This window comes from Carassius auratus, chromosome 46, assembly GCF_003368295.1.
Source record: "Carassius auratus strain Wakin chromosome 46, ASM336829v1, whole genome shotgun sequence".
Classification (NCBI taxonomy): domain Eukaryota; kingdom Metazoa; phylum Chordata; class Actinopteri; order Cypriniformes; family Cyprinidae; genus Carassius; species Carassius auratus.
Genome location: NC_039288.1, coordinates 90,805 through 103,549, shown reverse-complemented (window position 1 = coordinate 103,549; position 12,745 = coordinate 90,805). Strand labels below are relative to the sequence as shown.

The 12,745-nt window shown below is 37.6% G+C and overlaps 1 protein-coding gene across 1 annotated transcript; it reads left to right on the top strand.

The window, feature by feature from the left end:
- Positions 1–3,374: 3,374 nt before the first annotated feature.
- LOC113063783 (histone deacetylase complex subunit SAP30L) lies at positions 3,375–11,925 on the top strand. Its single transcript, XM_026234099.1, has 4 exons — positions 3,375–3,883; positions 4,225–4,347; positions 9,516–9,614; positions 10,165–11,925. The coding sequence occupies exons 1-4, from the start codon at positions 3,698–3,700 to the stop codon at positions 10,291–10,293; spliced, it is 537 nt and encodes a 178-aa protein (XP_026089884.1). The 5' UTR covers positions 3,375–3,697; the 3' UTR covers positions 10,294–11,925.
- Positions 11,926–12,745: the final 820 nt, after the last annotated feature.

Sequence of the window (12,745 nt, the reverse complement as noted above, 5' to 3'; positions counted from 1 at the left end):
AATAACTGATAAAGAACTTAAAGAAAAAATCTAAACCCTCCAACTCAGAAAAGCATCTGGACCTGATGGGATATTAAATGAAATGATAAAACAAGTAGTGAATTTCAGTTGGACATTCTAAAACTATTCAATGTGATTCTGAGTGTAGGTCACTTCCCTGACATCTGGAATTGAGGCTTGATCACACCAATCTTTAAAAACGGAGATAAATTTGATCCTAACAACTACAGAGGCATCTGTGTGAGCAGCAACCTGGGAAAGTTATTCTGTAGCATAATAAACGCTCGACTATTAGACTTCATCACCACACACAAGGTACTGAGTAGAAGTCAAATTAGATTTTTACCAAATTACCGTACATCTGACCACATCTATACATTACATACTCTAATTGAAAAACATGTCAACCAAGAAAAAGGTAAAATATACGCATGCTTTATTGACTTTAAAAAAGCTTTTGACTTAATTTGACACCAAGGACTGTTTTACAAACTTATTAAAAGAGGCACAGGAAGTAAAACCTATGACCTTATCAAATCAATGTACACTGAAAGTAAATGTGGCGTAAAAATCGGCACCCAACGTACGAGGTATCTTTCCCAAGAGCGAGGTGTGAGACAGGGCTGCTGCTTAAGCCCAACATTATTTAACATCTACATCAACTACCTGGGTTTGAAAATCACATCCACAGGAAACTTTAATCAAGCTGTGAATGAACTGAGAGATAAAGCACGCAGGGCCTTCTACGCCATAAAACGGAAATGTCCTTTAGAAATCCCGCACTCTATGGCAGTGAGGTGTGGGGTCCACTGACCAATCCAAATCAAGATTTCACCAAATGGGAAAAACATCCAATTGAGACCCTGCATGCAGAACTGTGTAAAAATATATTACACGTGCACCGGCATACAACAAATAACGCATGCAGGGCAGAATTAGGCAAATATCCTCTAATCGTAAAGATATAAAAAAGGGCAATTAAATTCTGGAAACATCTGAAACTCAGTGACCCCCAATCTTATCATTATAAAGCCCTTCAATACCAAGAGATGAGTAAAGAAAGCAGTCCCCTCCTTCAGCTGATCCAGAGCTTCAGTCCTGATCCTTCTGCTATGACCCTGTCTGAGGTAAGATCACAACATAAACTGAAATCAACAACCAAAGATCCTTTATACACAGTACCGCCGCTCCGCAGTCTGCAGGGCACCATCACATTTTATCACTCTCAGGCACATTCCTGGTTCCCTTCAGGTTATGAAAATTACCCATGGATTTAACAATAACACCTCAAATCATCGTTCTTGTAGCCATGGTAACTGCAAATTAACCATGGATTTGTTACTTCAAATAATAATTTACAAAAGAATAATAATTTTTGTTGTTGTTGCTATAAAAACAGACCTAAGCCATCAATAGCCTTTAAAATGACTTAAAATGCATTGTGTGTATATATATATATATATATATATATATATATATATATATATATATATATATAAACAATGAGGCATAATGATTGGTTAATAATAACACTGTTAAAATACATAATGTAGGCAAATACAAAATAAACTATTTATGTACATGTTATTCCAAATGCCATGTGATTGCTGCTGTTACTCTTACAGGACGATCAAATCCTTGATTAAGCTACTGACCAAACATTTCATTCATATTTCATTCATATTGACTCAATCTTTCATTTTTGGCCACATTTCTGCTATAGATGACACCGCCTTTATAATTTCTTCAACAAAAACATGGATATCACAACCCTTACAAAAATAAACCATGGATTTATCATAGTAAAACTGCTTAATTTCCTTTTGCATTATTTCTGAATGCTTGAGAATATAAAATAAATTGGAGTCATAATAAAGTTATAGGTAATAATACAATTTATTCATTTAGTTTTTAATTTGATTAAAGTGCTATTTTCACCCTATAGTATGTGTTTATTTCCATCATCGTATTTGAGGAAGGGGGCACAACAACACAATCCTGCCCAGGACACCCATCTGGCCAGCAGCGGACCTGATTATACATTTATTACAGAAACACAGAGTAAAAGCACAACTTCAGGAGTGAGCAAAGGCCAAAACAACAAACAAACCGCAAGTCAGCTCCTAACAGAAAAGACTAGATTCCCTAACACAAGAAGAACTAAATAAAAACACAATATGCTACCCTAACTAAAAACAGGAGAAAACAATATTTGCAAAAGAAAATCACACTCACCCCCTCCAAGTGTGGAAAAGAGTATTTACAATACTTTACAAAATATACAAAGTGTCAAATGAGATTGACAACACCTTATCAACTCAAAACCAAAATCCTCACAATAGACACACAATAAACAGATGAACAGCAAGCTAAGAGCATCAACACACAACAGCACATGTACAACAGGACAACAGGAAATGACACATCCAGCAGAACAACAGGAAATGACACGTCCAGCAGAACAACAGGAAATGACACGTCCAGCAGAACAACAGGAAATGACACGTCCAGCAGAACGCCCTCCTCAGGAAGCAGATCCTTTTACTGCTGCTCCTGGGTCATTCACTGGCAAACACAAACACAAACACAACAACAGAGTCAAATGCGATGCTATCTGACTCTAAAGAGAGAGTAGAGTATGTCAGAGTATCTGTACACAGAGTCAGATCAGAAACTGAGAAGCACACTGACCAGATACAGACTCAGCGGACACAAGCTGATGATAGAGACGGCCAGACACAGAAAAACTGCTCGGTATGTGTCTGTCTGTCATGATATTAGAGAAAACACTCATCCTGATGTTTCCAGCACATGTAGATTATGTTATGCCATATTACTCTATTGTATTACTTAGATGTATATTTTGCTTCTGTAAATCTAATACTTTATCTTATTTCTAACTTATACACTTACATACACTCATTCATTATGCACTACGTTTAATACTTTTTACTATTTTTTTAATTATTACTATTATTCATTTTCTTTCTGTTAATACATATGTGCACTATTTGTAAGTGGCCCAGCTCCAGCTGTTTTGGCAATACAAATATTCAGTTTTTGTCATGACAATAAAGCCCCAAGTATCTCAATAAAGCTAACCCTGACTGAAATTGAAGTGTGTGTGAGACAGAGATAGAGAGAGAGAGTGTGTGTGTGTGTGTGAGAGAGAGACAGAGATAGAGAGAGTGTGCGTGTGCGTAAGTGTATGTGTGTGTGTGTGTGTGTGTGTGTGTGTGTGTGTGTGTGTGTGTGTGTGTGTGTGGGGCGATAGATGACATCGACGGTCAGGAAGTGGCGTTTGATGGACGCGTGCTCTGACCAACCGAAATCGAAGACTCAGCCTCGGAGGCCCGCCTTGGTGTGAAACTAACCAATGGGCTTTCAAAGCTAAAACTTCCGGTTTCTGGCAGGAGTTGTTTCATTGTGTGTACATTGTTGAAATGGGCTCGTAGTTTGTAGAGCGTCAAATCTGCAGTTTCGGCGCGGACACGGTCGGTTCTCCTGCATCGGATGTGACAGTTCGGCTGCTTCAGTCAAGTCCCGGGATCTTCAGCGAACCGGATCCGAAGCTTCGCGGAGATTCTCGTTCTGGACGCTTCGCTCGTTCATCCGCGGCGCGCTCGGCTCTTCGGAACGCATCTAGTTTGACTTCAGCTGCGTTCAGTTCGACCGCCTCTCCCTGGAAGTGCCCGTTATGAACGGGTTCAGCACGGAAGAGGACAGCCACGACGGCCCGCCCGCGCCGCCCTTCTTCGGCCAGAGCTGCTGTCTGATCGAGGACGGAGAGCGTTGCGGCCGCGCGGCGGGGAACGCGTCCTTCAGCAAGCGCATCCAGAAGAGCATCAGCCAGAGGAAGCTCAAGCTGGACATCGACAAGAGCGTAAGAGTCCGCTCCGAGGGCCTTCCGTGTGTGTGTGTGTGTGTGTTTGTGTGTGTGTGTGTGTGTGTGGTCGAGGCCCTCAGCACTGGTCTCAGATGAGAGGTGCAGTGCGCGTCAGGCCTGGGACGCGTTCGCGTTCATAACGTCTGGTTTATTGTCATGTCAGTGGCCACTAAAGCTTGTCCGATTCGTGGCCTTGTGCTTGTTTTTAGTTTGGTAAATGTCATTTTATGGGACGTAAATCAAACTGAAAACATCCGATTATATTTTCTTGATCTAGTAATGTGTTCCGTGTCCTTTTAATCTAGTATTCTGTTTTCTAACACTAGTTTCCCCCTCAGGTTCGTCATTTGTACATCTGTGATTTCCACAAGAACTTCATCCAGAGTGTTCGTAACAAGCGCAAGAGGAAGACGAGTGATGACGGAGGAGAGTCCCCGGATCATGACGTGGAGGTGCCCGAGGTAAAGCTCCAGATGTTTACTACAGTACTACAGCATTTCTGATGGATCCAGCACAACACTGTTTGCTATGCTAGAACAGGGGCGATTCTAGGATTTTTTCAACTGGGGGGCACAAGAGGGGCCACGATTAATACAGAGGGGCCAATCTTGTGTTGTTTGAACTGTATATCCAAATCATTTCAAGAGTTCAGTAACCTTTAAAATCAGTAATAAACAGTGATACCCTATTATATTTTAATAGCAGTCATTCACTGCTCTAAATAAAAAAAAAATCAAATACAATTTGTATTAACTTTTCACTTTACAAAAGTGAAAGAAAAACTGTAATAAATACAATAATCCAATGTATGAATAGTGTACAACTCACAAATAATAATAATATTATTTATTTATAATAGCCTTATATAATATATATAATAGCCTTATTTATATAAATGCAGAATAACATTAATAATTCATAGAAATAAATACACAATTAATTAATTAATATAACTAATATAAATTTAATATAATTTCATTATATGTTTTTGTTTATTATCCACATCCCATTCAATTTGCATAGCAGCAGTTGCAGTAAATTTGCATTGATAAATAAACAAAATCTACTTATGTCAAGGCTAATTCATCTTGAGCATATTGATTTAAAAATATCATATATCCATACTTTGTTAGAAAGCTCCTTGTTCAAAAAGGTAAAATGTAAAATATGTGGATCCTATAAAACAGTTTGGAATAGCTTAATTAGTCCAGTGTTATTTTAGTATTAGTTATTTATTTTGCTATTTAATCATGCATTAAATAATTATGTATGATTTTTTTGAGAATGTTTCTGGGTGTCATCAAATGACGTTTTGTCAATTCTGTGAAAAGAGGGAGAGAGAGCTAGAGAGAGAGCTTTCCAGGGTGCAGACAGCAATAGCGGAGCACCATGGTGATTTAGAACGCCAACTGAATTTATGAGAAATCTACAGACGCAAATAGACTAAAGGTGTAGAAAAATAAAGACCCATATGTGTATTTTGGAGATTTTTGACATGTTACTGAAGACAAACAGCCTCAAATCTCAAAATTGACCAGTAAAAAAACCCGATGTTTTTGCATGTGTCTCACCCATATAGACTTTAAAAAAAAAAAGTCTCAAGTGTGGAGCGTTAGATAAACATTACACGATTTGTTTCGTCACCTCACTTGAGTGAAAAAAGTCGCTAATCAGCTGCATGATTCAATAATGACTTTATTAGAATTGCTATTATAGTTTTTTTTAAAACCATTGCTTTAAATTGCGTTGTTGCCTATATCGGCGCTAGCAAACACTTCTTGCACTGCAACAACTCGCTAATCGAAAAACATAAGCTATTTAAAATAGGTGCTTTTTTCGTTGCAAAACAGCAGCTCGCTATTCTTGGTCCTCGTTGAGAAGCATCGCGACGCAATCATGAGTTATTTACTAAACTGAAAGATTATAATTTGAATTTGTGAGTGACAGACAAGTAGAAGGGTGGGGGCACACTGGGGGGCCAATCAGTTTTCAGGAGGGGCCAGTGCCCCCATGGCCCCTCCCCTGGCTACGCCACTGTGCTAGAAGATCATTATTCTTGTTCCATGCATTTCCAGATCTACTGTTTTAAAAGGTTTCGAAACGTATTGCTTTAGAAAGGATGAAAAAATGGTAAAGCACTTTTTTTATTCATCTTAAAATCCAATTACAATCTATGCAGCAAGAATGCAAGCTGTTATTGAGACCAAATGAGGACATCCAAAATATTACCTTATTATTTGTTATTATGATTTTTTTTTTTTTAAGGAAAATCAATGTTATATATTTTTGTTCAATAATATTTGTTTATTATTTATTTGAGGGAATTTTATGATAGTATGCAATATTTATACAATTTTAATTATCCATTTTCTCCAGTAGAATTTTTTATTTTCTTTTAAATATATTTACTATTTTTTAATGAATGCAATATTTCAAATTAAAATGGGGTGAAAGGCATTTAAACTCAATTTAAGTGAGAATTGGGCCATCTGGAGGCATTAAAAAGAGAGAACTTTTCTAATGTTGCATAATCTCTTTTTGTCTGTTTTTTTAGACATAATTTCTAAAAGACCTTTTTGTCAAGGTTTAGATATTTTTGGTTAGATAAGAAATAGGTTTACATTATTATTACAGTAAAACATTAAAATATTGATAATTCAAAAGACTTTACAAACATTTTGTAATTAATATTTTATTAAATGTAATTCAAAAAAATGTTTCTCACATATTTTCAATATGTGCTCTGGTGCAGTTTTACAAGTTTGTTTCTGTGTGTATGTGTGTGTATATATATATATATATATATATATATATATATATATATATATATATATATATGTATATGTGTGTGTGTACATGTGAGTGTGTGTTTGCGTGTGTGTGTGTGTGTGTGTGTGTGTGTGTATTTGCACTCCTGATATTCTGGAGAGTCACCCCTTGATTGCTGCACACGTTTCTTCGTAGTTTGAATGGTTTGAGCTGTGAATGTAGTGACTGTCTGACATCGCTTCTTCAGGGTCTTCCTCAGCTGGACTCTGGCTCTAAAACTGTCCTGGATGCTGGAATAGCATTTGAGGAAGTTACTGCTGCTGTTCGACAACTTAATTCAGGACGATCCCTGGATTAGATGGACTGCCAGCAGACTTTTATAAACGTATTTGGGACTTCATTTGACATGATTATTTTGAGGTTTTATGTGGATCTATAAGAGAAGGTGTTTTACCAACTTCCTGTCAATATGCGGTCTTATCACTGTTAGCAAAGAAGCGGGATTTAGCCCTTTTAAAGAACTGCCGTCCTGTTGCCCTTCTTACAACACAATATAAAATATTGGCAAATAGATTAAAAAATGTTTTAGGTTTGATTGTACACAAGGATCAGTCATATTGCATTCCAAAACGGTCCATTATGGATCATTTGTTTTTAGAGCGAGACATTGTAGATATTTGTAATGGTTTCAATGTAAATGTTGGGTTTATTGCCTTGGATCAAGAAAAGGCTTTTGATCGTGTGGATTATCTTTTTAATGTAGTGAAGGTATTTGGTTTTGGTGAAACTTTTTAAAATTTGATACAGATATTATATAATGGTGCATCATGCATGGTTAAGATGGGGGCACGCTGAGTCGGCCAGTTCCTATTTTAAGGGGTATTCGGCAAGGCTGTCCATTGTCTCGCCAGTTATACAGTTTAGCAATTGAGCCGCTGCTTTTTTAGACTTGGAGAAAGACTGTCAGGTTTTAATGTGCCTGGTCTATCTTTAGAGTCAAGAATGTCTCTCTCTGCCTATGCTGATGATATTACAGTTTTTGTGAACAATGCTGAAGATATTAGCTGTCTATCTGAGGTACTTAGTCTTTATGAGAAAGCTTCATCAGCTAAAGTGAACTGGGCTAAAAGTGAAGCTTTTTGGGCTGGTAAGAGGGAGTTTGAGAGTCTCCCAAAGTTACCTGGAGACCTGAAGTGGGGCAGAGATAATTATCTGAAGATAAATTGGGAGGGTCTAGTGGAGAAAGTGTGCAGCAAGTTGTCTAAATGGAAATGGAGGATTTTAGTGACCAATAATTTGGTTGCTTCTACCCTGTGGCATAAAATAACTGTGTTACAGCCACCTGTTGGACTTATTGTGGAGATTCAAAGGCAACTTGTGAATTTGTTTTGGTCTGGGCAACACTGGATGTGTGCTGCTGTGTTATACCTTCGACATCAGATCCAGAATCTGAGCTCAGAGACTTGTATCACACGGATGCTCATGGATCAAGACAGCTTCTGCTCTTCTCAGGAGGGTCAGAGGTATGGGTTTGGACAACATCAAGCTGGGACATATTTTGACCAAGAGCTTAGAGGAACTTAGTGAGAGGACTGGAGTGAGATCTCTGAGATTGCTGAAACAAGCTACAACTGGAATCTTAAAGTGTTTGCAGGCGGAACATAAGGTTTTTACAAACGACTCTATAGCAACTGATCAATGGAGAGAGGGGGTTCCTTATGTTTCCCTTCTCTGAATGTGACTGTTGCTGTGGGAGAATGGCAAGATGATGAGAACTGTCTTATGAAACCATGTGAAAGCATCCAATGCTGGTCGCTTGCGTGGACTGTAAAGAGGTTGAAACGGTTTTTCATCCATTTGTACAGTGTGCTCGGCTAAACTATTAGTTTTCATTTTTATCCCAATGGTTCATTGAAATTGGTGAAGCTTTCTCTTATGAAATGTTTAAATATGGTCCAAGGTATAGGGAGAAAAGGAAAGGTCAGTTGACTTTACTCAATGCTACACTTGCTATTTGGAAATCCAGAAAGAGTAAGTTCTGTCAGGACAGGGTTCTCTGGATCTGTTGATGATAGAGCATGTCTATTATAAAATGGTAAATTGTGAAGAATCTTTCATGTGTATTTTGAGGATAAGTGAGGTCACAGTAGATGATGATGATTTAATGCTTGCTTTTTAAAAGATTTCTCATTTTAGCATTAATAATATAGCTGTTCTTGTTTTGTGAGTGTGTAATATTATGTGAACACATTATTGTTTTAAATAAGTGTATTTTTAATAAAAACACACTCACACACACACACACACACTGAAGGTTGTTGATGGATTCAGATGATTTCTGGAAAGTGGTCTAGACACCAGCAGGACAGACTCATTTTTAAATCCCTCTTTCATTCGTTCACAGCGCTGTTGATCAGTCATCGATCAACCTAAACATATCACCAACCCTTGCTAGACGCTAGCTCTACTGAGACTAGATTACAGCGCTTGCATATTCTGTGGCTTTGGAAGCAAGCGTCTTCTGAATGAGTAGATGTAAATGTTGTCTTCCTGTCTCAAGCTGAGACCAGATCTGCTGCTGAAAACATTTCACGTATGCTTCAGTTTGTATGGAACTGGGTGCATGCAGCTGCGTGGATGTTGCTCAGTACTCGAGCATGGATTTAAGAAACTTGATCTTGAGAGAGAGTACATGATGAGGGTGAACTATCCCTTTAAACTTCATTTTATTTCCACATTTAGGGTCCAGGATTAAATGAAGTAGAATAAATGTGTGATGGACCGTGCAGCAGGTTGTTTGTGAAGTGAGGCAGCTTCAGGGCTTGATGTGAGACTGATGCTGGATCTGCTCTCTCCGCAGGTGGATCTGTTCCAGCTCCAGGTCAACACACTGAGACGCTACAAGAGGCACTACAAGATCCAGACCAGACCTGGACTCAACAAAGCCCAGCTCGCCGAGGTACAGCAGCAATCCTCCTTCACAAGTTCAAGAGTCACCTGTTCTTTCAAATACTATTTTAAAACTCATACGACACATTATTTATTTTTCCTGTGAATCTCCGCTTGATGTCCAACAGCACATCTTTCCTCCAGGTGCATATGTAAATCAAAAGCAAGCATCTGCATCTGCTTACATGTGCAAAATATAGAATATGACGTGTGTAACGCAAGTTATGGACATCAAACCCTGCACTTATGACATAAAACACACTCCTCGGGTTCAGCGGGAGCTAGTTCTCAGTCAACTGTTATTAACTAGCAGGTTAATATTGTGGACAAACCTTTGGTCTGTCAGTGTTTGGAGAATATGATTTCCTACATATTAATGGTGCTTTGGATTTCAGTAAAATAATTTAATCAGACTGAATTTTCTCGTGATGGATGTGGAGCTTCTAGACATTTGATCTCTGAACATCTGTCAGCCAATCACAGCGCAGCTCTCATCTGTTCTTGTAAAATCAATGAATTCAGTGGAGTTTTTTTAACAATCTTTCATCCTTCTTTTCCAGACCGTGAGCCGCCACTTCCGAAATATTCCAGTCAATGAGAAGGAGACGCTCACGTACTTTATTTATATGGTGAAGAGCAGTAAAAGCCGGCTGGACCAGAAACCAGACGGGAGCAAACAAGTGGAATAACGTTCTCTGGCGAGTGGAGGAAAGCCATGATTTATGACGTGCAGATGTTAGCTGGCTTTGCAGTTCCTTTTTGAATACTAACTGTGTTTTTGTCCATACGGGAGTCACTACAGTCCCACGCGTGTGTAGTGATGATGATGATGATGTGCCAAACCTCACAGTAACTCCATTAAAGCGCTAGTGTTTGAGTGACGGAGAATCCGGCGTCTCTAATGCTCTGATTTCTCTGCTTGTCCAGTGAGGACCTGATTGAAAGCATGAGAGAGACTGAAGGACTGCAGATCTGCTCTCTCGTGTCAAATGTTTCCCAGAAGAGTGCTGTCTAAGGCTCTTTGGTTTGAGTTGTGCTCATCTACTCTTTCACATCCGTCTCTGCTTTTATAAGACTGCTGCATATCTGCTCTTCATGGTGTTTATTTGTAGGTTGTAATGTTAGTTTTCTTCCTTTTTTTGTTTGAAATAATCGGTCTAAATACAGTTCTTGTGGCACTATTCCTGTTTGTAGTGATGGTGTGAATGTGTCTGATGCTGGAGGTCAGATGTGTATTAGAGAGAGTCTAGTAATCAGTCTACACTGTCTCTGTTTGATCATCAGAACTCGAGGACAGTGTCTCGTGGAAAACAGCGGAAGGGACTGAGGAAGAATGAATGATTTGCATCAAGGGCTGTATTTTCATTTATTTGTCTATATACATACTGATGAAGATATTAAAATCAAAACATTTTTAAAAATGGAAATTGTTAACATGAGCTTGTTTGGTGAGAGCTCTGAGGATGAATGTGTGGCCCTTCATCAGACATAATCAAAAGTACAACTCTCAACAATAATATTACTGTCATTGAAACAATGCATTTGAATTATAATTTATGACAATGTGCATAACGGTAACGAATCGCTCAGAAGTCTGTCAGTATGAAGTGGCATTGTTGTGAGTGTTTTGCTCGAATGAGCTCAAATTTCATCAGACAATGTGAAGTGCAGCTTTAATTTCCAGCTTTTAGTCATGAATTGGTTGAAGTATACGCAGCCACTCAGTTTTCAGTCTTTAACGAATTTGTAAAGAAAAAGTTGCATTAATTGTAAGCAATGTTTAATAATAATTTACGTAGGAACTTCAGGATGTTTCCTAACATTTTAGATTATCAGAATGTATCTTAGACAAAGGGTTCTAAAAATATGGCTTCTTATTTTAAAATAAGGTTGGGTGGCTCAGTTTGCCCCAGGGTGAGGGTAAGTTGACCCAGTCAGTGGGTAAAATGAGTCAGTGGGTAAGATGAACCGTCTGGTTGTAAACTGACCATCTGACTGAATCTGGTTTAAACACGTGTTGAATTATAAAATATATATATATAATTTACCTCTTTTTAAAAACTAATTTAAGAATCAAAATGTTCAATTCTTCAAACAGCCTTATTTATTTTCTTAAAGCTAATGTAAACAACATAAAAGCAATGAAATGAAAATTTCAATCTTCAATTGTTTGCATTTCTGAAACTGTTTAACCAACTATATAAAAAAAAAAAAGATGTATCTGATTATAATGTGATGGAAAAACAAATTGTGGTTCTTTTGAGATAATTTGGTGCGCTTGTACAATGTCCCTATCAAATAAAACTACAAATAATAATGTTTATATGATAAACTAAATCATTTGTGTCCTATCACTACTACCAGTTTATTCTTATATTTTAATATAACTTAGTATGGTAGGGTAAGATAAAGTGCTGGCTCAGTTTCCCTACAGTATTTGGCTCACTTTGCCCCATAGCTGCCATTTAAAAAAAAAAAAAAAAAAAACTTTCTTACTAATTCAGACTAATATTTAGCTAAATGATTTACATGGTTTTATACATTACTAAATCAATATGCATGTGAAGTTAAATGTTTTTATTTTATAAGTAAATTAATATTATGCACACAAGTTAAACACATTTATTTATTATTAGTTTTAACATTATTGGATTAATGTTTAAACTAGACTGAAGAGTTTGTATGCCGAATTAATTGTGGTTCATCCAGATGACGTCATTCGTCGGAAAAAGCCGAACTCAACTCATGATGAATCTATTTAAGGTTGTAGATGAATGGAGAGAGAAATTTCCTGACGGAAGATCCTTTACTTGGAGCAACAGGTCAGGATCCAGCCAGTCTCGTATTAATTTCTGGCTATTATCCAGGAACATTGATAAAGAGAAAGTTAGAGTTAATATCCATGCCACACTCCTTACTGACCATAGAGCAATTCATATAAACATTCAATTTAGTGCATCTAATACATTTTATAGATCTTGCTACTGGAAATTAAACAATTCACTGTTAAAACATGAAAAGGTTAATGCTGAAATGATTAGGTTAATAACTCGTTTTTTCAACAAGGCTAAAAAGGAAAACTCCTACAACACTAACTGGGAACTGCTTAAGTTCGAGTCAGGAATATTCTTGAGACAGAAG